General features: G+C 47.9%; 9 protein-coding genes across 9 annotated transcripts; 5 read left to right on the top strand and 4 right to left on the bottom strand.

The window, feature by feature from the left end:
* Positions 1-864: 864 nt before the first annotated feature.
* BO88DRAFT_427270 (uncharacterized protein) lies at positions 865-1,927 on the top strand (the record flags this gene model as incomplete). Its single annotated transcript, XM_025708988.1, has 4 exons — positions 865-884; positions 959-1,260; positions 1,314-1,503; positions 1,582-1,927. 4 exons carry the CDS (start codon positions 865-867, stop codon positions 1,925-1,927), a joined length of 858 nt encoding a protein of 285 aa, XP_025560902.1.
* Positions 1,928-4,262: 2,335 nt separating this feature from the next.
* BO88DRAFT_344823 (uncharacterized protein) lies at positions 4,263-5,062 on the top strand (the record flags this gene model as incomplete). Its single annotated transcript, XM_025703255.1, has 2 exons — positions 4,263-4,658; positions 4,721-5,062. The coding sequence occupies 2 exons, from the start codon at positions 4,263-4,265 to the stop codon at positions 5,060-5,062; spliced, it is 738 nt and encodes a 245-aa protein (XP_025560901.1).
* Positions 5,063-6,087: 1,025 nt separating this feature from the next.
* BO88DRAFT_392094 (uncharacterized protein) lies at positions 6,088-7,882 on the top strand. Its single transcript, XM_025705042.1, has 3 exons — positions 6,088-6,802; positions 6,857-6,944; positions 6,997-7,882. The coding sequence occupies exons 1-3, from the start codon at positions 6,123-6,125 to the stop codon at positions 7,795-7,797; spliced, it is 1,569 nt and encodes a 522-aa protein (XP_025560900.1). The 5' UTR covers positions 6,088-6,122; the 3' UTR covers positions 7,798-7,882.
* A 180-nt stretch (positions 7,883-8,062) lies between these two features.
* On the bottom strand, positions 8,063-8,668 carry BO88DRAFT_83755 (uncharacterized protein). Its single transcript, XM_025713179.1, has 3 exons — positions 8,423-8,668; positions 8,359-8,372; positions 8,063-8,302 (listed from the first exon to the last, which is right to left on the bottom strand). Exons 1-3 carry the CDS (start codon positions 8,521-8,523, stop codon positions 8,163-8,165), a joined length of 255 nt encoding a protein of 84 aa, XP_025560899.1. The 5' UTR covers positions 8,524-8,668; the 3' UTR covers positions 8,063-8,162.
* A 2,244-nt stretch (positions 8,669-10,912) lies between these two features.
* Positions 10,913-11,568, top strand: BO88DRAFT_489436 (uncharacterized protein; the record flags this gene model as incomplete). The annotated part of the gene is made up of 2 exons (XM_025712702.1): positions 10,913-11,070; positions 11,164-11,568. 2 exons carry the CDS (start codon positions 10,913-10,915, stop codon positions 11,237-11,239), a joined length of 234 nt encoding a protein of 77 aa, XP_025560898.1. The 3' UTR covers positions 11,240-11,568.
* Positions 11,179-11,827, top strand: BO88DRAFT_445142 (uncharacterized protein; the record flags this gene model as incomplete). The annotated part of the gene is made up of 2 exons (XM_025710182.1): positions 11,179-11,692; positions 11,716-11,827. Exons 1-2 carry the CDS (start codon positions 11,436-11,438, stop codon positions 11,825-11,827), a joined length of 369 nt encoding a protein of 122 aa, XP_025560897.1. The 5' UTR covers positions 11,179-11,435.
* A 907-nt stretch (positions 11,828-12,734) lies between these two features.
* BO88DRAFT_313409 (uncharacterized protein) lies at positions 12,735-13,028 on the bottom strand (the record flags this gene model as incomplete). The annotated part of the gene is made up of 1 exon (XM_025702453.1): positions 12,735-13,028. A coding segment is annotated over one exon (294 nt), but the record flags the coding sequence as incomplete, so codon positions are not given.
* An 883-nt stretch (positions 13,029-13,911) lies between these two features.
* Positions 13,912-14,184, bottom strand: BO88DRAFT_406350 (uncharacterized protein). Its single transcript, XM_025707130.1, has one exon. The coding sequence runs from the start codon at positions 14,155-14,157 to the stop codon at positions 13,966-13,968; it is 192 nt and encodes a 63-aa protein (XP_025560895.1). The 5' UTR covers positions 14,158-14,184; the 3' UTR covers positions 13,912-13,965.
* Positions 14,185-20,268: 6,084 nt separating this feature from the next.
* Positions 20,269-20,952, bottom strand: BO88DRAFT_406346 (uncharacterized protein). The gene is made up of 2 exons (XM_025707129.1): positions 20,700-20,952; positions 20,269-20,642 (listed from the first exon to the last, which is right to left on the bottom strand). Exons 1-2 carry the CDS (start codon positions 20,840-20,842, stop codon positions 20,513-20,515), a joined length of 273 nt encoding a protein of 90 aa, XP_025560894.1. The 5' UTR covers positions 20,843-20,952; the 3' UTR covers positions 20,269-20,512.
* Between the last annotated feature and the right edge of the window lie 566 nt (positions 20,953-21,518).

Here is a 21,518-nt window from a genome sequence, read left to right as displayed (position 1 = left end):
TTATTGTTCTCTAGTCTATAATATGTTAATAGCCAACTGGGTTTCCTTGCAAAAAAGGGCGATTTATACCGCGGCTATTGTGAGTAGTCCCGAGCTGACCGGCTACGTGTGTGACCCCACCAATCGCCCGTTTTTCTTTTTTCATTGGTCACTCCATGCCAGCATGTGATACGACGCAGTCCCTTTCATGTGTCGCAAGAATCTATGGAAATACTGCACCTCTATACATACATGTGAGAACTATCCTCTTCGTTTCTTGGCCACCTGCACGCAATTGTAGTACTCGGGTTTGATTCTCAACACGCTGGGCAGACATGCACGCGCAGGCCGGCGCCCAGTGCTTGCTTAGGCATTTCCGGAGCTCAGCTAGTTAGCTCCGAAACCACTCCGGATCTAGGTCGACAAGCCTAGGTTTTCTCTTGCCCGCAATCCTCTCTTGCCCGCAATCCTCTCTTGCCCGCAGTCCTCTCTTGCCCGCAGTCTTCACTTTCCCGCAGTCTTTGATTACCTGGAGTCTTGCTTGTGATTACCTAATCATGGTGTCCGCCAAGGGGGCTTAATTCCACTCAGCCGAACCTTTGTTACAATTTCAGGCAGTCACATAAAATCAATCCAGTCAAGAAATAAAACCAATACACACGAAGAATACCCGCTCTCGCGCTTGTGTATAGGCAATATATAAATTATTGGCACTTAGTAATTCAACAACCCCGCACTGCCGACTGTGACGTGTCAGCCTAGTCACGCTTCCTGCAAGTAATGTTAAAATATAGTTACTATCTAAATAGGAGCCCCACCATCGCTTCCTTCCCTCATCCAACAACCCCCAAAGCTACACTACTCAGTCTCGCTATAACCACAACAATGGACAGCAACTTTGGCATGTAAGTCACCCAAACAATTAGAGTTCTCCAAATGAACCATGAAGGAGGGAAACCTTATATTATTGGCATAGCAGTTACATCTCGTCTCCTCTCGTCACCTTCATCGTCGGCCCTACAAGGAAGAAAATCACTGTACACTCCGATCCCCTAGCCAGCCTATCATCGACACTACACTGTCTCCTAAACGGCCCAATGCTAGAGGCAAAGACTCATCGTGTCGACTGGTCGGAGGTGATCGATGAGGATACATTCATTCGGTTGTGTGAGTATGCTTACGTGCGCGATTACACGCCACCGTCGTGCACGGAAAGGTCTTACCAGACACTTGTATCAGCATCAGGGATGGCAGAGAAACAAACTGAGGCTAGTGAATGGGGTGGGCACTCCTCCCTATCAATAACAAAGAAGAGCAAGCGGAAGAATAAAAAGGCTACCGCTCGAGCCTCGAACCATCATCTGACCAGCCACCAGCAGAAACCCCTTGTGAGAATTACGCCGACGAACCAATGGCCTTAGAAGCGGAGGCAGAAGAAGAAGTGGTGCAGACTCCTGATCTCTTCTACGGGTATGCATTACCCTACAGAGAAAAAAGTATCTGGAGCCGCCATCTGCGGGACAGGTTCAAAAATCTCAGCATGCAATATACATAATCACATGGCAATGTCTTATCAAAAACAAAAGAAAAGTTTGCCCCAAGGGGCAATTGTGATCCTAAAAATGATTTCACGCCTGTCTTTCTTGGACATACGAAGCTATATATTTTGGCTGATAAGTATGGTATTGTTTCGCTTGCGGACTTGGTTCTGGGTAAGCTGGCGATGACCTTATCATGCTTCACACTGTGTGAAGATGATATAGATGTAGTAGCTGAGTTGGTTCGGGCTTCTTATCAAGATACAATGCCGAATGATGCTCTTAGGACATTGGTTACAACCTATATTGTATCTGTTCTTGGGCAAATAGGTGGAAATACCGGGTTCCAGAAGCTGCTGTCGGAGGGTGGGGATTTTGTCGTCGATTTCTGGCAAATTATCTGGAAATAATTTTGGGAATCTGCTAGAATTACACTGTATCTAGAAGGCACAACAGATGGTAGGCTTTCTGCTGATGGAAGCGATTGATTATGTGGTTGAACTTCCAGTATTGAGGATTTAGAGGATAAGCATTTGTGCCGTATTTGCAACCATCCATAAACGATGAGATCTTATCAGTCCGGGAAGAATATTCAGCTTTTATGGACTTAAATGTTTTAGGTAGCTGATGTCATCTGAAAAGAATATCCTAGTCTGGAAAGAAAATTCTGTCTATGATCCCGCTACTTGTGATTTTTTTCTGTTGCCCGGGCTTGTGACTGGTCACTGGGAACATTCTGTGACTCTACGGTAGCGTATCTGGCAGCTAACTCTTTCCATGTGACCTGTTTCGGCTTTGGATAATACGAAGCCTATATATCATCTTATCAGAATAGTACTCTCAATATCTTTATAGGAGAATATTGTACCAGCTCCTCCAGTGATAAAAGCCAATTGCTGTCGGACTTAAAGAATAGGATTTAGCCAGTTTTCTTATTTCAGACCATGATAAATATATCTGTATCACACTCGTGACAGTACTCAAAGAATTTGAAGAACAACTTATCTTTTCAGCAACTTTGTTATTAGCGCTTTGATTTCAGGCTATCTGAAAAACATTTCTATATTCTTCGCGGTCGTACTGCCATAGAGGATATCAGTCTTGTCTTACACTGCCAGGCAATAAAAGATCCAAGCTTGTAAAGACACGAAATAGATATGTATAATTTCCATTTCTTTTATAACAGCCGATCAGCTGAGAGAACACGCAGAGAGAGTGAGCTGGGATAAGCTAGGATAATAATATTAGATAACAGTAATCTAATTTAGCTGAGGAAAGAAGAAACAGGATAATAGACAGATAATTTAAATAGATATTATAGCCCATCTCTTATAATAATGGAATATAAGGGTGCTCTCTGCTTCAGCTAATACAGTATAAATGAGTGGAGGTCAGGGATGAAGTACTATATTAGTATTAGTCTCAAATGCCGGCGTACAGAATGCCAGTTCATAATCACCCATTCTTTTCACCAAGGGTGAGTATGCAGTATGAGTATATATCTATTAGGCCGCCTTCATAGTAGTAGCCCCTCCCATCCAAGGGTAGCAGGGCCACAAGCGATGGCTGCAACACTGGCTAAGAAGATTTGGAAAAAGACTCTATTTGATTATCTAAAAGACTAATCATTTTCAACCGGAACAAATACGGCAGAATGGTAACCGGGGCTTGTGGGTCCGTCAAGCTGTAAGGCTCAGGCAGTGTAGCCTGGCTATAATGGCCTTAGACAATGGTTATGGAGACATCTTGATCTAGAAGCGTTAATCTAGATCCGGAGAATATTCGGCGCCAAGTGGCTGAGACTCTAAAATGTCCAACCATGTGCTGCGCACCGGCACGTCTGCCTAGAGCATTGAAAATCTTCTTCAACTAATAATTGTGAAAGCTCTTATGGTCGCACAAGTACTACGGTCGGAGATCCTGAAAAGTATTACTTGGAATATTTCCCAGCAGAAAATCCCATAACTCATGCCATACCAGAGCGAGCTTCTCAAGATATTCATTTATTCTTACCTATTCTCCAGCCTGTCCCTTTATAAACCTGCTCAAAGGAGTGTCGATGATGACGCAAGCTAGGTGAGTCAAAGCCTCACCATGGGTTAGTGGCAAATATTAGGCTGGCTAGAATCAACACATAATACCAATTCATTGCAATGAAATCAGAAAAGATATTATCGGTACATTTTCTTGCAGATGCGATTCGCTTGACTGAGTCTAGTCATATCTGCTCCCACTCATTAGCCACTTCGTCGCAGGGATCATTCGGAGCGAAATATCTCCAGATGAGAAATTGCTGGCCTCTTATGGGAAGTCATGCTTTCTGTGACAATTAAAGCCTAGGGCATGAATATGGCTAGATACAGTAACAATTGGAGGGTAGATGAGATAGCCTATGCGATTAATACCATCAGAGAAGAAGATGCAGTTACAAGCATTACCTAAACAAGAGACTTCTAAGCTACGAGTTCAGTGGGTCTTTAGTAAGTCGAATCGAGCTGTTCTACTGGCTGAAAGGTCCGGAACGGGCCCTGAGAAGTTGTGTGTAGCCGCCGGTCTTGTAGTAGAAGACTCTGTCCAATAAGAACAACCTTTACTCTCCAGCCTACCCATAGCTGAATCGCCCCTTTTTACTTGTGGGTAGCCCGCAACCCAAGGTTCCCTCCCCTTCCTCTGAAAAGAGTGCAAGCCCCACTACCGGCTGTCGCCGTTCGTTGTCGGACACCCTGCACTATGGCAAAATTAACAATGGGCTTAGGTCCAAATCTCACCTATAATGGTATAGACTACGAATGTTTGATCTGTGAAAGGTCTTTTGTTTCTCTTGATGCGCTCTATGACCATTGCAGACAGACTTTACGGCATGAATGGTGTGGGAAGTGCCGCCGAGTATTCATCTCGAAACCATCTAAAATCGCACACCTTCAAACGTCCAACAGACATTACTTTTGTCCATCTTGCCCTCAACCAAGAGACTTCGAGTCTAGCAAAGAGCTCGAAGACCATTTAGTGGACAATCATCACGTTTGCCTCGATTGCAATATAAATCATGGTTCCGCTGGGCAACTCCAAGAACACGTTGCCCAACACCACCTTTGCACATTATGCGATCGCTACTTTAGTAATGAGAACAATTTACGAATGGTACGTGCACCTTTACTAGTGTGAGCCTAGTATGAATAGTGCTAATAGTATAGTCTCTTCAGCACCAGCAGAGTCACCAGGCCCGAACCATGGAATGCTACGGCTGTTACCGGACTTTCAGATCACTTTCCGGAATGTTAATCCACTTGGAGGCTGAGAATTGCCCGTCAGGTACTACTGAGGAGGAGATTGACAATATAGCCCGCGAATTTTACCAAAGCTGGAAGTACAGAATTTCTGAGGATGGAGGGTGGCTATACAAGTGTCCAAGCTGTGATAAGGAGTTTTCAAAACTATCTGCGCTGTACCAACATGCTGAGGATGTCCAAATGTGCTCGTCTCTTGTCAGTGGACATGGTTGTCTGGCTAAACTGGAACAATTCATGGCTCGCAGTCTACAGTAGCTAATACATCCTTTCTTGCTGTGCATTTCTTATAGTGCAAAATATACGATTACTTCCTTATCTTTGCGCCTGCAGTCATCCCAATGCAACATACACAGGACACAGATGCACCGTTCCACCAAATCGATGCACCATAAGGATGATCTAAGAAGCGTGGCGTAGACCTAAATATCCCGTTGCCTCATTGCTGTATGGTGTACAAGGCAAGATTTGTTCCAAGGACATCTTCATTTCTGGCCTAACATTAATTGCTTTAATCGGACCTATGCGCAATCCCACTACACCGGCGACCGGGTTTTTTTCCGTGCGGGGCCAGCGTCTGTCATACTGTTGTTGCAAAGTTATAGGCTAGATATTGCTCCCCTTCTACTGGGAGGGGATTCTACTTTGTGGTTGTCTCAATCATGCCTATGATTAACAGAGCGTAGACTTTAATGTGCTGCATGGCCTTGGATAATGGAGCCCGACATATCCGGGCGCTCCGATTAGATGCGCTGGGTCAGTGATCCCAGAAAAATATTTTCAATAAGACTGCTGGAGTACTCGGCCTAGTTGGCAGGGTCAAAGCGCCGCCAGGATAAGCGACACGTTGCACAACCCCTCTTTGTCTTTGCTGAGCTGTAAGTCTTAGTGAGTCAAACGTGCGTAAATCTTTCCAACCCGACTGCCTCACTCTGATTTTGGTCAGATATGAGTGGATTCTAGCAGATCAAAAGCAGAATACTTCCGAGAACCTTATAACCTGCAACCCTGTAAGCAAGAGTGCGTAGATGCGCAGTGACAGTACCACAGATGTGGTAACCATACAGACCATGCCACAACAACACTACCTATGGCTTTCTATCAAATGGGCAGTTCAGTCGCCAATCTACTTTCCACTTGAGAGCTAGTAGCATCGAAGAGCTGAACTCCAACTATGACAGAGAATGGACAGGGTCCGCGGCTCACTATAAGAACCAAGGTCGCAAACTGCCCAGGGCATGGATTTTGAAAATGATGTACTATCACCGATTCACTCTGTTATCTTAGCAAGGAACCAATCGAAGCTTTCCTGTCAGCAATGCCTTCCGCAACTACAACCGCCTTATCAGTGAAATCTGAGGCCGAGGCTCAGGCCCCTGATGTTCAGGCATTTTTCGGCTTCTTTGCCCAACTCAAGGACTTATCTCCCACAGTGGGCTTCAATATGATTCTGACAGTCCATGACGAAAACATGACATTGCGAAGTCATCTGAAGTGCAAAGAAGAGCGAGTCATCGATCTTGAGAAAAAGATAAGAGACTGTGATTCGAAGAAGGAGACAGCCATCAACGAAATGTTCCTGATGAACGAGAAAGAAAGGCGGTGCCATCAAGATACCCAAAGTCGTGTGCAAGAGCTTCTAAAGACCCTGCAAGAGAAAGACGACCTCATCAATGCACAAAATGCAGCCCTGGAGACCAAAGAAACACAGATAAGAAAAGCAAAGACCGAGTTCAGGAAACAAACGGAGACTTTGGTGCAGGTGCAACAGGAAATCAGTGCTCTACAGGGTAAACTCAGGGCGAAGGACACGATCATCGACCAACTAAAGGCAGCAGAATCGGGACTAAAACATAGCCTTTCTACGACTAAGGAGAATGCAAAAGCACTTGAGGAGAAGAATTCAAACCTTCAACAACTGCTGGATAACTCTCATGCCAGACTCAACACGATCGAAGGATTTGCCTCTGGGTTTTATGAAGGGGACGAGGGCTCCTTGTAAGTGACATCTGGTAACACAATAGAACCTACAGCATACTAATTGCTTAACAGAATAGATGATTTCACTGGCCTGTGGCACTTTGCCAAAACAGAGCTGTACTCCCAGTTCAAGGTCGATTTCACTACAGAAGCTATCTCGGTACGTCTTGACAGCAAGATATCAATTATAGCTGACTAATTTATTTCCTCAGAACGGCTCAGCGTGGACCAATCTAAAACGCTGCGATCTTGTTCGTAACCACCACATTCCCCTACCTTGTTCGAATACCCCGCCAGCGAAACAAATACGCTTAGCAATTATTCTTGCTATCCTCGCCAGGGAGATCGACAGATATATCTTCCAGCCATGTTACATCATCCCTGAAGACGCCCGTATTCGGAAAATTCTTGGTGATCTTGCCATGACAGACAGTGAGAAGGAATCATTTTGCCGGTCTGTCCTGCAGTCAATAAATATGCAAGCCCAAGAAAAAGCTCTTTCGTCGGCTATCCAGACTGTCGTTGGTCGCGTGCTGTCATACTTTGACGATTTACTGACAGAGGCACAACGTACGTCAATGCGCTCTAGTTTGGAAAAGATCGTGCGGAAAGCCGCAGGAGTTTGGCAACCCATACGACGTGCCAAGCGAAGATATGAGCCAGATTTTGAACAGCCAGGCCATGACGAGTATTGGCTTCCCTTTACTCTAGACGACAACAGCCGACCGGAGGCACAAACTGCACAGAATATCCAGGATGAGAATGCTCTAACAATATTTCCGCGCCTTTCAGTCATAGAGAACGATCGTATGACATTACACACCGTTGTGATCCAGCTTAGCAAATCATCACCTCTCTTCTGCGCAGCGTCCAGTGAATTACCAAAGGCGACATCCAATTCTAGCGTGGTTCGAGTCATGGCAAAGACTTTACGGAGCAAATCTGCCAACCCCAAAGGTGCAAACCAGCCAGACGGACACTCAAATGGTACTAAAAAGGCAACTGGGAAGTGATGAATGACAGTTACAGCAATATGGGATGCTACTTTTATAGGCCCGCATTCGAAATTTGGCTCCTTTCTTTTGTCACCTTAACGCTAACTTAGTCTCCTTTAAGAATGTCACCTTAATACCATGCTTATTGCGCTAGTTCATAACCGGTTAGTATGATAGCAAAGTCGCTTGGCATATAGTGAGAAGTTATGTGATTTTGAGTAAGACTTACAGTAATGATCACAATACGTGTTATATCCCTCTTTTTCAATTCATGAGGAAACAACCTGTACGCTTGAGGCTCTAGATTCATCCCAGTCGCACAAACTATGCTGCGATTCTGAATACAAGGAGCAAAGATAAGACGCATGAAGCGTTTGATAATGTTAAGGCAAACATTGAGGGGCAGCCGTGGTGCGTACTGCACCATCTTGATATGTTCTATCTCTGGTCAATAATTGCTCATAGTAGCCCTTATAGTACTTCTTTTCAAAAGAAGTCATTGTGCATTGCACTACCACCCTGCCTACAGTAGAAACTATTAGATCTACCAGCATGGTAACGAAATGAGATCATCCCCACCGTAACCATAAGTCCTGGCAATAAAATCAGTTCACGATCATTGCTGCAAATCGGTAGGCCTGACCATTTTCCCTTCAATGTTAGTTGACACTCTCCACCACCTGCTTTCTCATCCCCTGCCTTAGCAACGTCGAACATATACCGAAGTACTGTCTGAAAACCCATCTGCAACCCATTATCGAAGTCACTCGTTGGTTTTGAGGTTCTTTCAGTCGTTCTTGCCGCTGCTTATCGCTCCATGAACAACTCCTGGAAAGTGCGCCATCGAACAACAAGGTACGGTAGCATTAATTTTTCATTCGGATTACAATTATTACACATAAACAAGGTCAAAACGTAAGTTGGTATAGCGTATCACGCGTGACACACTGCTCCCTCTCGGTCGGCCAACAAACTCCTTATGATCTAAGTTTGTCTACGTAAGGGATCTATCACGTGACTAAATATAAGAACCTACCAGAACTAGCTTTCTGCTTGGGAAACATGACGTAAGGTCGGAAATCTGGCAAGTAGCCGGTACTGTACGACCGCCGGCTGAAAGTTTTAGATTAAGGCTGGGTAAGATCACAGAAACTGTTAATTTGGTTCCTGGAAGTTGAGCTAGCTTGTTCTTGACCGTAGTCTTTAATTACCCGCAGTCTTTAATTGCCTCCAGTCTTTAATTACCCGCAGTCTTTGGTTACCCGCAGTCTTTGGTTACCCGCAGTCTTCAATTACCCACAGCCTCCTATCAGGACCTGCAATCGCTTGTTTCACATCCATGGTGTCCGCTAAGGCTTAGCTCCGCTCAGACATGTATTCTGGGGCGCCCCGAATCCCCAATGCTCTTTTGTTACCCAAATCAACCAATGAGCTCAGTGTTCTGCCTGGTCGAATTCTATTTCTTTTGCGTACAGTTCCAATCTCCCCAAGGATCCAGGTCAGTATCCCCTGGGGCCCAGAAAGACTGGGCTATCCTCTCATACTAATATAACTATTAGCAGACTCGGATATTCCCATCAGATAAGGTACATCTGCCTAGACTATTCTGGTCCAAAAGGACTGAATTATCTTCCCGGACCAATGAAGTCTTAGCAGACTACCATAGCCCTTCCAGAAATGTAGAGTCTCTGTAGACTAGCTATATATCTTTTCAGACAAAAACACATTCCAGATTAATCTTCAGACCTGACAAAGTAGTCTGGTCAGAATATTTGCTGGTGTAGCAAATATAGCCCGAAGACCTGGACAAGTTTAGAGTAGAGTATGAGGTAGGAAACGGAGCACAGCTGGACTGGAATAATTGACACGCTCTATAAAGATCTCCAGCTAAATACTAGGCAGCATGGCCTTGACTATCTGGTCAATAAGGTCTATACTGAGCAATATAATAATACAGCGGAAATGCTGGAGTAGGCTCGGAGCTCAATAAGCATAAGTGCTATTCCATTTAGTAGAAACGAAGCAATCCAAACCCTCGCGACAAAGACCTAGGTAACATGATAAATCATGGTATATACTGTCTGCTTTACTGTACCAGTTGGGCTCAACTGCAAACTCTAGTGTCATTCGCGGTTCCGGGGCCTTCGCAATCTATTCTATATGCCACAACCTCACTCTCATTTCTCGACCCCGCTACAGCACTATGAACTTTTTCAATTGCCTGGGCTTGTGGCTGGTCACTCAGTACGTTCTGTGACTCTTTGATCGCGTATTTGGCAGCTAGTTCGTTCCACGTGATCTGTTTCGGCTCTGGATAATACAAAGCCTATAAATCATCTTGTCAGAATAGTTCTCAATATTATCATAGAAGAATATTGTACCAGCTCCTCTAGTAATGGGGCCAGTTGCTGTTGGAATTAAAGAATAGAATTTAGCCAGTTTTCTTATTTCAGACTATGATAAATATATCCGCATCACACTCGTGACAGTACTCGAAGAATTTGAAGGACAAGTTATCTTTTCAGCAACTCTATTATTAGTGCTTCGATTTTAGACTATCTGAAAGACGTTTCTGTATTCTTCGCGGTCGTGCTGCCATAGAGGATATCAGTCTTGTCTTGCACTGCTAGACAATGGGGGATCCAAGCCTGTGAAGACGCGAGACAGATATGTGCAGTTTCTATTTCTCTTATAGCTGACCGGTCGGCTGAGAGGTCGCGCGGAGAGGGTGAGCTGGGGTGAGCTAGGATAATGATATTGGATGACAGCGATCCAATCTGTATGTGAAAGGAGAAACGGAGTAGCAGACAGATAATCTAAATAGATATCATAGCCCATCTCTTACAATGATGGGATATAAGGGTGCTCTCAGCTTCGGCTAACACGGCACCAATGAGTGGAGGTCAGGGATGAAGTACCTCACTAGTGTCGGTCTCAAACGCCGGCGCACGGGATGCCAGTTCACAAGGGTAGCAGAGCCACAAGCGATGGCTGCTATACTGGTTATAAAAATTTAGGAAAAGGCTCTATTTGGTTATCCAAAAGTCTACTTATCTTCAACAGGAACAAAAACGGCAGAACGGCAACCGGGGCTCGTGGGGTCGGTCAAGCTGTAGGGCTTGGGCTGGCCATAATGGCCTTAGGCAATAGTTCTGGAGACATCTCGGATCTAGGAGCGTGGGCCCTAGATCTGGAGAATGTTCGGCGCCAAGTTGCCGAGCCTCCAAAATACCTAACCATGCGCTGCGCACCAGCACGTCTGCCTAGAGCATTGAGAACCTTCTTCGACTAGTGATTCGCCGAAGGCTCTTATGGTCGAACAAGACCAGTTGAACACAGTCCTCCATTGAGTCCTTGCTCAACTCTTCACTAATAATACTACAGTAACATATTCTTTGGGTTCAACTTCTGTTGCACTGTAGCCGTGTTCAACACAAGCAACGCTCTCGCGACAGAATAACTGTGTATCTGGTGCCATATGTACTTGAACATGTTGAACCACTCAGGATATCCCTTGATGATGGTCAAAACCCAGTAGACCACCTAAACTCTTTAATTCTGTAGTCAAAATAAACACTGCGAGGGTCCGTGATTTGAGATGTGGAGATAAGAAGAGGACTACCTGCAGATTACAGTAACTCGCGGAACTCTATACAATGCCAAAGGAACCAAACGAGCAGAAGTCACCCAAGTCCCCAACCTCACCCAAGAAGATGATGCGACAGAAACGAGACCGGCGCAAAAAGAGCCTCTTACGAAAGGCCTACGAATACAGCAAGCTGTGTGATGCTGACGTCTGCCTGGGTATTCGCATTCGAGAGTCTGGCCAAGTCACTACATTTCTCTCCGATTCGACAGGATTCTGGTCAGACCTTTCCTCGCAACTAGTACGTTTTCAGCATGCTTGCTGTCGGTATGTAAACTAACACTAAATAGGGAAATATACTATCCACGGCCGACTCAGAAAACGGAGAAGGATTTTGACTCCAATCCTACAACTGATGATGACTCAGCTGCAGCCGAAGACGTCAAAGGGGGAGAACAATGAGAAGACCCATAACTATTTGTTATGATTAGACACAGTGCGATGACCAGCGGAATGTATGCACTGGCTCAAGGAAGTAGAGTAAAAAGAGTGATCGTATTGACCTTATCTTGGCTACGGCCGCCGAAGCGTAGAGTTAACATGATAGTTAACATGTGTCGGAACATACGGACGTCCCCTTCCGCCTGCCCTGGGTTTCTCGCTTAGTCATCACTTAGTAAGCAGTTACACCTGTATAGCTGGCCTACCGGCCACCCAATAGGAGAACAATTGGTCGCTTCCCACATCAAATCCTAATCACATGATATGCTAGCCTTAATCTGGATAGGCCGTAAGTCATATGTTTGGTATCTTACTGGAAATATTACGCATTAGGGTAAGATAGATGGTATCTAGGAGACAAAGGCCTGGAATCAACTAAGCGAGACCGCCTCCGAACTGGCACCATAGTTATTTGAATAAAGGCTGTGATTATGTACTATAAATGAGCAGTCTAGAAGATTTCTGAAAGTTTTTGTAACTCTGCTGATATGTATAAAGTGGACACCAAAGTCCTCTGAAACACTACGTCCCTCAACGCTTCATACCCACCTGTCTGCGGATAAAAGTCTCTACTTATTAGAAAGCTAGAATTTAAACACAGGTCATGGTGCATACACTTATCCCCGGCAGTATTCAAGAACGCAGCTCATGTCATTGTACATCACTTTCAGATCCATCTTCATCTCTGGGGTTGGTGAGCTTCGTAACCGATTATTTTGCCACTCTCTCCGCAAATTATGGCCCTATTGTGCATTGGACTGTGATGAATGTACTTCAGATGACCAAATTCGAGCGCGTTTAAGCCTGTCCTCTCCTTGAAACGTTCGCAGCTGATACTGAACGCGTAGCAAGCCGAACGTACTTCCTGAAACGCAGCCATGACCACGGCCCTGAGAGCCCGTGCTTTACTGTCCGCACCATCGGGCATGTAGGGCGACCATTCAGCGTATTTAGCAACGAGCAAGGCAATTTTTGAGTGCTCGGCTGGTCCTTTGATTGTCTTAAAGAGCGCAAGGGAGTCCGCGAGCCTAAAGTCGAGTGGCCCGATACCATAGCCAATCATTGTCCTTAGCAGGTATATATGGTCATGGCAGGAGCCAAAATGCGCTGTAAGCACGATGTTTTTTGGGTCCGTGTTTCCTGTTTTCGTAGAGTGCGTCATGTTTATCCAGTTGATGAATCTCTCCATCGCATCACTAGGCTCCAATGACAATGCGTTGTAGACATCGGAAGAGAAGTTCCTCAAGATTATACTTGTATTTGCCCTAGGGGTTGTGTTTATGATTGAAGAAAAGTTATCGCCGGTGGTAGAAAATGCCGACAAATGCTCGATCTGACCGTCCTTGCTCAAACCGATGTTATAAAAGATCACTGTAATCATTTCCACGTCCAGATGCCGAGGACCGGGATAAATCCGCGAGACGACTTCGGCATCGTTGCAGTCGAGATGCTTGCAGCACTTAGAAAAACCGATCCTGAGCATCATCGAGTCGTACTCTCCCGTCGCGGAAGTGACGTTGCATCCGTCAGCTGAGCATTGTTTGAAAGAGAGCTTCATCTTGCGAGTATAGCCACTGTTCTGGCCAAGATATCATACTGTATATGGTTTCAAGTGTTTAAAAAAAAAAAAAAGTAATTGGATGATTAAAGGTATGATGCTGTATTTGGAACGTTTACCCCTTCCTCACCAGGTTGCCTGTCGGGCCAGGAAGTCGAAGTTGGGATGGCGACCAATTTATCACATGACTTCGCTCAGGATCCTTGACATAATTCAAGGGGACGCATCTGATAGGCCAGTCATCTGCTGACAGCGTCGAGCCAAGAGACCATGCGCGGGTAGGATCGTAATAATACAGCTATGGTACAGATTACTCATCTGTATGGCCGTTTCAGACAGAGACTCTGAATGACAAAACGAATTTTACATATGACGCTAGCCGTAGATAGTATAGAATGGATTGGCATTTAGGGCTCCGAGGCATCTTTTTCTATACAGAATATTGAAGGCAATTTCGGGCGGCTCTGTAGCTCCCCCGTGCCGGTAGCGGTGGCGTAGTGGTAAGCGCTCCGAGGCAACCTCCAAGAAAATGCGGGATTGGTCACCTTGCTTTTTGGAGGTGGTGGGTTCGATTCCCATCGCCGGCACCACAATTACCACAACAATGGAATTCGTTCCCATAATAGTACCCAACCCTCCCCCTTATGGCAAGGTGGCGAGGAAGAGAAACAGTCACAGGCCTCGGCGAGGCTCCAAAGTCGTCAGGAAAGAAATAGTTTACAGCGAAAGACATGTATTTAGAGAGATAACTATATAGTGGATACCTGCATATCGCTCCGGCGAGGGGTCAGCGTATGAATATACTACTACTACTACTCTGTAGCTCCCGGACGGGAAATTCTGTATCTCCAGGACCGGACAGCTAGGATATCGAAAAAACGGCCCCTGAGAGGAAAAAGAGGGTTGATATCAAATCGACCGTCGTCAATCGAAATCGTGGTTGTGTTGTGTGTGGCGAGCGGAAACTAATCGCGGCCCGATGGCGGTTCCGCCGGCGGGTGGTCCCGAGAACACCCCGAGGACTCCGGAAAACTCTGCAAGGGACAGGGATGAAGCTGGCCCCCTACCAGTGAGAAAGGGACGAGCAACGCGGGCACAAACTAAGAATGTGACCATCCCGGCAGTCGAGTTCCCGTCCCTTGAGGATGGAAAAACAAGAATCACAACCCAAGTAGTGGGAAGCCTGATCAACAATTTGAAGGACATCATCCAGCACCAAAGCACGATCATCGAATCGACCCAACGAGAGCTACAGCAACTTCGGAACGAACAGCAAATCCTCCAAAACCAGAATCTCCAGCTAATTAAGGAAGTCCGTGATCTGCGAGCACGGTTTGACACCTGGGCAGCCTCCCCCCAACCCAGAACATGGGCCGCGGTCGCAGCCGAGGCGGCAGGCGGAGAGGCTGAACAGAGAATACCCCGACCCCGCAAAGAGCCGAACTGTATTCGGATCAGCACAGCACGCCCGACAGAAGACGCAGACAACGGAGACCACGAGGTATTCACGAGGTACTTGCCCACCGATATTGCCAACACGCGTATCCGTGCAGCTCTGTCGCATGCGGAAGCCACCAAGGACACCGTGGTTGCGGGAATAGGGACCACCAAAACAGGCTACGTCGTTCGATTCAAAGACGAACAGTCGGCAACCACAGCCCGAAACAACCCCGAGTGGCTGGGAGAGCTAGGCAATGAAACAAAACTCGTAAAACCTCGCTTCGGAGTGGTGGTACACCGCGTCCCGACTGAGGATTTCGATCTGGACCGAAATAAAGGAGACAGCATCGACAAGATCATGCAGGAGAATGACCTGGCGGGAAAAGGATACCAGATCGAAGATATCACGTGGCTGAAAAGAAAAGAAATCCCCTTAGGACGCTCCGCAACGATGGGAATCTGGCTAAGTACCCCAGAAGCCGCTGATTCTATCCTCAACAATGGGCTTCTGGTGGGACAGAGATACATCGGGAGCGTGGAACCCTATCGGGTTGAACGAAAGAGGTGCCGCCGCTGCCAGCGATTTGGCCACCTTGCCTGGTCATGCACGGAGCGGGTCCGCTGCGGATACTGCGCGGGTTCCCATGACCAACGCCACTGTTTTCCCGGGGTGAGACCCCGGTGCTGAGACTGCAATGAGGAACATCCCACTGGAGATCGGAGGTGCCAGAAGCCCCTCCACCCCCGGTCCTCCCAATGACCTCGCACAATCTCCGTATCCTACAGTTGAACATCATGAAATCTAGGGCAGGAATGGAAGCCCTCATAAACGACCACCAAACGATCAACCTCGACCTCCTCATAATCCAGGAACCCCCTATTTCCGCGTATCCCACCTACGTCAACCATAGCGCATGGCGGCTCTACCGCCCTACTTACACCGAGGAAGCTACGCGGTTCCGCAGTCTGTTGTACGTCAATAAGCGGCTGTCAACATCATCACATCGACAAATTCGCTGCAATCATCCCGATGTGGTTGCGGTCAAAATCTGGACGGCAGACATCCAATATCTTGTCTTCTCACTCTACATCCCGCCTGTCACGCTCCTCCAACCAACCCGCGAATCTAGCGCCCAGCAACTACTAGACCCAATTCAGAGGACTATTGAGGAACATTCAAATAGCACGAACAGAACAACGAAGCTAATCCTGGCTGGGGACTTTAATCGCCACCATCCGGCATGGAACCACCAGCCGCTCGCTCCCCGCCTGATCGAACATGCCGACGAGCTCATCAACTTCTTCCAGATGCATCGACTCCAGTGGTGTCTACCGCGGGGCATACCGACATACTGGGCCATACATAGGCCAGGACAATCATCCACCATAGGTCTCACCGTAACTGACGATCCTACGAGACTCATCCGTTGCCAATTATATCACGACAACTACGGGTCTGACCACCGTGGAACCCTCTCAGAATGGGACCTGCAGCCTAGGCGAAATAAGCCGTCAAATCCAAAGAGGGCGTACGACCGGGCAAACTAGGAGAAGATTGGCCAAGATATTCAGTCCCAGACGACTACGCTATCTACCACCCTATCTACCACTGTCACTACCGCAGACCTGGACCAAGCGGTGGAGAAGCTGATTAGCTCGACCATCGCCGCCCTTGATCGACACATCCCGAGCCACCGGCCATCGCCATACTCCAAACGGTGGTTTAGCCCTGCACTCAAGGTCCAACAGGTTGGAGTCAACCAAGCCCGCCGAAGATGGCAGAGTAGCTGTGCAGACCTGGGACCGCATCATTCCAGTTCCAAGGCCCTCTTTGCGGACATGCAAGGGAAGCGTCGACAGTGGACGCGGACCATCGAAAAAGCCAAAGCCGCACACTGGAAGGGATACCTAGACAAAGCCGGAGAAGGACACCTGTGGAAAGCGGCGACTTATATGCGCCCGCGGGAGGACTACGCCACCATTCCCGCATTGACCATCGGTTCTGAGGAAGTAGTAGATAACGAGGCAAAAGCAAAAGCCTTTCTTGATTCATTCTTCCCCAAGATGGTAGATGCAGATGCAGACGCAGACGCAGACGCAGAATTAGAGTGCCCAGGATCGCCAGCGGAAGAGATACAGTGGGAACCAATCACCGAGCTGGAGGTCTACAGATCAGTCAAGGCCGCCAAAGCAACCACCGCTCCCGGCGAAGATGGGATCCCGACCTTGGTGTGGAAGAATCTGTGGTCCTATCTGGGGACGACAATCACCCACCTTTTTGTCAAGTCAGTTGAACTAGGTTACTATCCCGGCCGATGGAAAAGGGCAAAGATTGTGGTCCTGCGAAAACCTGGAAAGGCCGACTATACAATCCCTGGAGCATACCGACCGATTTCGCTGCTGAACACCCTCGGGAAAATATTAGAGGCAGTAATGGCCAGGCGGCTGTTATACTGGGCCGAATCACATAGGCTGTTGCCGGGAACGCAGTTCGGAGGACGCCCTGGCCGAAACACGGAGCAAGCGCTACTGGTCCTCGCGAATGCGGTTGATCGAGCGTGGCTACAGGTGCGAACAAGGGTAGTAACACTTATCGCCTTCGATCTCAAGGGGGCCTTCAACGGAGTCAATAAGCGTAGCCTAGAAGCGCACCTGCGGGCCAAAGGCATACCGACTATAGCCAGACAGTGGATCCATAGCTTCATGGAGAACCGACATGCGAGCATTGCCTTCGACGACTTTGAAACACAACTATCACTGGTAGAAAATGCGGGCTTAGCCCAAGGCTCGCCTCTGTCACCGATCCTCTTTACCTTCTTCAACTCGGATCTGGTAGATCAACCAGTGGATGCCAAAGGAGGAGCATCCGCCTTTATTGACGACTACTTCCGTTGGCGAGTGGGTCCGTCGGCGGAGGAAAACCTCCGGAAGCTGCAGGAAGAAGGTATCCCACGCATCGAAGCGTGGGCCCGACGGACTGGCTCATGCTTTGCAGCGGAGAAGACAGAGCTGATTCACCTGACAAGAAACAAGAAGGAACAAAATCAGGGAGAAATTACTATGAACGGCAAGGTCATCAAGCCCACCGCAGTGGTAAAGCTCCTTGGAGTGATCTTCGACAGAGAACTGCGATGGAAGGAGCATGTCCAGCAAGTGCTCAAACGAGCAACCAAAGTCAATATTGCACTAGGGGGACTCCGACACCTATGGCCGGAACAGATGAGACAACTCTATCAAGCCTGCGTAGTACCAGTGGTAGATTATGCATCTACCGTGTGGCATAATCCTCTAAAGGATAAGACCCACCTGCGGCAGCTGGCAACCATCCAGCGAGCTGCCCTGATACGGAATCTTTCTGCCTTTAGGACCGTATCTACACAGGCACTCGAAGTGGAATCCTACATACTATCAACTCGTTTACGACTGAAACAACGCGCCCAGCTCGTCGCAGCCAGCCTAAGCACAGTGCCGGAACATCACCCAATCCATGAGGTAATGGATCGAGCAAGGGCCCGCAGCACACACCTCGGACATCACTGCTACTTCCCGCTGGCTAAGACACTACGAACGATGGACCTCCGCCGCCTGCGCGCCCTGGAGACAATCGACCCCACCCCACTAGCGCCCTGGCGAGCGCAAGCGTTTGCTGAGATCGAGATCGAACCAAACCGGGAACAGGCAAAGGATAATGCCGCGACCAGACGGGATATGCCCGGAACTACAGTGTTTTCTGATGCATCCGGCCAGCAGAACCACCTAGGGGCCGCAGCGGTAGCTCTCAACGGAGACCTGCAAGCCTCGGAGTGGCGACAAGTCAGCATTGGTTCAATGGAACATTGGTCGGTATACGCAGCCGAGCTCATGGCAATCTTTTACGCCATCAGCCTGGTCCTTCAGGTAACTCAGAAAAGGCAAAGCCAGTTAGACAGAGTGGAATATCCCGCAACCATTCTAAGCGACAGCATGTCAGCGCTGCAAGCAATTCGTAACCCGTCCAACAGGTCCGGCCAGCGAATCATCCGAGCCATACTGCAGGCAGCCTCCGAAATGAAAGCGCGAGGAATCCCAATTCGCCTCCAATGGGTCCCAGGGCATTGCAACGATCCCGGAAACGACGAGGCCGACCGGCTGGCAAAGGAAGCGGTAGGCCCGAGGAAAATGCACCCCTTCCAGCCCCTTCTCTCGCGTGAAAAGGGCTTCATCCGGAAGAGAATTCTAAACGAGTGGAAGGAAGAGTGGGCCAGATCTACAAAGGGGGGTCGTCTCCGCCAGATCGACAAAACCCTGCCAGCAATCCGTACCCGAAGACTGTACGGATCGCTCCCACGGAATCGAGCATATCTACTCACACAACTTTGGACGGGTCATTCTTGGCTGGCAACGTACCAGAAACAACATGGGTTCCAGGACGATGACAGATGTGTCTGTGGAGCTCGTGAGACGGTAGTCCACGTACTGGTGGACTGCCCGGAACTCAGATACCTGCGACAACAACTGCGGAGGAAGATTGGAGCTGCGTTTAACAGCATCTCAAACATGCTAGGAGGGCAACAAGGTAAGGAATGTAAGGCACAAGACGCTGAACAAGACCACGGCACCCTCGGGGCTGTACTGGACTTTGCAGAAGCGTCCCAGAGGTTTCGAAATCGCGCGCCACGAGGGCCGCAGAACAAAACACTAGGCGACTAGGCCAACATAGGCCTCGGCGAGGCTCCAAATTCGTCAGGAAAGTAGTGGTTCAATGTATATAAAGAGATCCTGCATATCGCTTTAAATTGCGAGGGGTCAGAGTATGAATACACACACACACACACACACATATATGGATAGTACGTGTGAGCTTCTTCCTCGATTCTTCCTTGCTCCATTCCATCGAGGACAGCAGCTGGTAAAAGTACAGCATACAGAATTTTAATCTCTGTTGTAATATGAGGCTGGTGCAGATCAGGAACCAAGCCGAACCATCGGAATTAATCCCGAAGTATGTATACGAAGAATCAACTTGATTTCCAATCAAGTTGATCTTCTCGTTGTATATATAGCCTCATGTTTCCCTCTGAATAATAATAATATTCAAGCTTCCTTTGAATTACAACAGAGGAGACACACCGAAAGCAAGCTCGCTTGAGCGCTTCAGTGATCTTGGCATTACATTCGTGAAACGTTTTACGAGTATATCTAGGGGCATGCCTTTTGCACAGCAGTGGACCTACACAGACTAAGCCAAGAAGAGGTCAGTCTAAGCATGCCCGCATAAATGAAACCTCCATTGACAATAAAGCGCTCTTCGGACTTTCAGCTTGACTTTCTTTCCTATTTCTTCCTCTTAGGAAAGATTCCAGATTTTGAATTCCAACTGATCGTTTTCTGACACCTCGCTGGGGTGTAGAGGTAGGCACAGTTTGCGCGGAATGTTGACCTGCTTTGTTTCGTGACAATTCTAACAGGATCCGAAGCAAGGCACTCGGCCCTTGTAGATTTAAAGTGTTATCATGGATGATAGAAGACTACCATAGGTACTCCGGCAGTGTTAGTTGGTCGAGAACCTAGTTGAATATACGGTCGAGGGGAGCCGTACGAACAAACAGTGAGAAATACGAAAGAGGAAATGCCTAGCGTATGCCCGGACCCCGCTCATACGAAGGTACCTATTCTTCTTCTGTTTCTCGGAAGCTTAAGAGCATATTTTGCATGGTTCCGTCATTCTGTTGCTGCCGTCCTGCATCCACACTGCTAGGTCCGTTGCTAGCGGCCTTTGCGGCTTCTTCCTTGGGGCGTCTTCAGAAAGGTTAGTTAAAAGAGCCATTAGCAAGGAATTTCTGGGCGAAAACGTACGTGGACGTCCAAGAATTCTCAAAGTCCCCGCATGCAGACAGGTAGTCTTCTTCCTCGTCCACAAGGCGCTGCAGTTCTGGGGGGAGCCGCGAATGACGGCGCTCGGCTTGGGATTTGGTGGTCTGTAGGTTTTGATCAGGCATATTGACGACACGCTCTCATTGCGTGACCAACAGTGTTCAAGCGATCGCAGCGTTCTCTATATATTTGCGTCGACGTGTCGGTGATGTCATCATTCGCTATTCGGACATCGAGACGGCTGGCAAACTCTCTCTCCCTTCCCGGTTCTTTGCTCCACCTCCTCCCCATTATACTACCTGGGCCCTTAGGCAGCCTGCCATTTTGCAACCAGCCTAGTCTAACATCTAGACGCTCTGGTTTTGCGCGGCGTACTACATGTCTGCTGTTAATGTGCCGTGCAATGGAGGGGCATTTTGGGCAGCGTGAGCCAAACCAGAAGCTTTCAGAAGTCATTTTAGTAACGACCAGGAGGAAAGGCGGCACTCTCCAAACAATCCTCAGCGGGATCAGTTTCAGTTGACGGAGGCTGATCTCAGGTGTTGGGTGCTGGCCTTGGATAACTTACAATGGATCGCTTGACTGCCCGTTCTGTACTGGGCGAAGCGGCAAGGCGATACGAGCCTGGACAGACCAGAGCGCCCGATGTTTTGTTGCCACAGTAAGCGCATGAAATAGCACCGGAAAGTCCAGATCCGTGACGCAACATGGGTATCTGAAGATACGTAATAGCAGCTTTGGGGACAGGGACTGCGGTTGGAAAGGGCCATGCTCGCTTACTATCGCCACATGCATAGCTGA

Source organism: Aspergillus vadensis (genome assembly GCF_003184925.1).
Source record: "Aspergillus vadensis CBS 113365 unplaced genomic scaffold BO88scaffold_18, whole genome shotgun sequence".
Classification (NCBI taxonomy): Eukaryota; Fungi; Ascomycota; class Eurotiomycetes; order Eurotiales; family Aspergillaceae; genus Aspergillus; species Aspergillus vadensis.
The sequence above is the reverse complement of the archived record's forward strand: the minus strand, read 5'-3'. Positions and strand labels throughout refer to the sequence as shown.

Coding starts and splice junctions, on each gene's coding strand:
- BO88DRAFT_406346 (XM_025707129.1), bottom strand. CDS start 20,842: ATGCCTGATCAAAACCTACAGACCACCAAATCCCAAGCCGAGCGCCGT. Junction 20,643..20,699: donor GAGAATTCTTGGACGTCCAC/GTACGTTTTCGC, acceptor ACCTTTCTGAAG/ACGCCCCAAGGAAGAAGCCG.
- BO88DRAFT_406350 (XM_025707130.1), bottom strand. CDS start 14,157: ATGTCTTTCGCTGTAAACTATTTCTTTCCTGACGACTTTGGAGCCTCG.
- BO88DRAFT_83755 (XM_025713179.1), bottom strand. CDS start 8,523: ATGGGTTTTCAGACAGTACTTCGGTATATGTTCGACGTTGCTAAGGCA.
- BO88DRAFT_392094 (XM_025705042.1), top strand. CDS start 6,123: ATGCCTTCCGCAACTACAACCGCCTTATCAGTGAAATCTGAGGCCGAG. Junction 6,803..6,856: donor GAAGGGGACGAGGGCTCCTT/GTAAGTGACATC, acceptor ATTGCTTAACAG/AATAGATGATTTCACTGGCC. Junction 6,945..6,996: donor TCACTACAGAAGCTATCTCG/GTACGTCTTGAC, acceptor TTATTTCCTCAG/AACGGCTCAGCGTGGACCAA.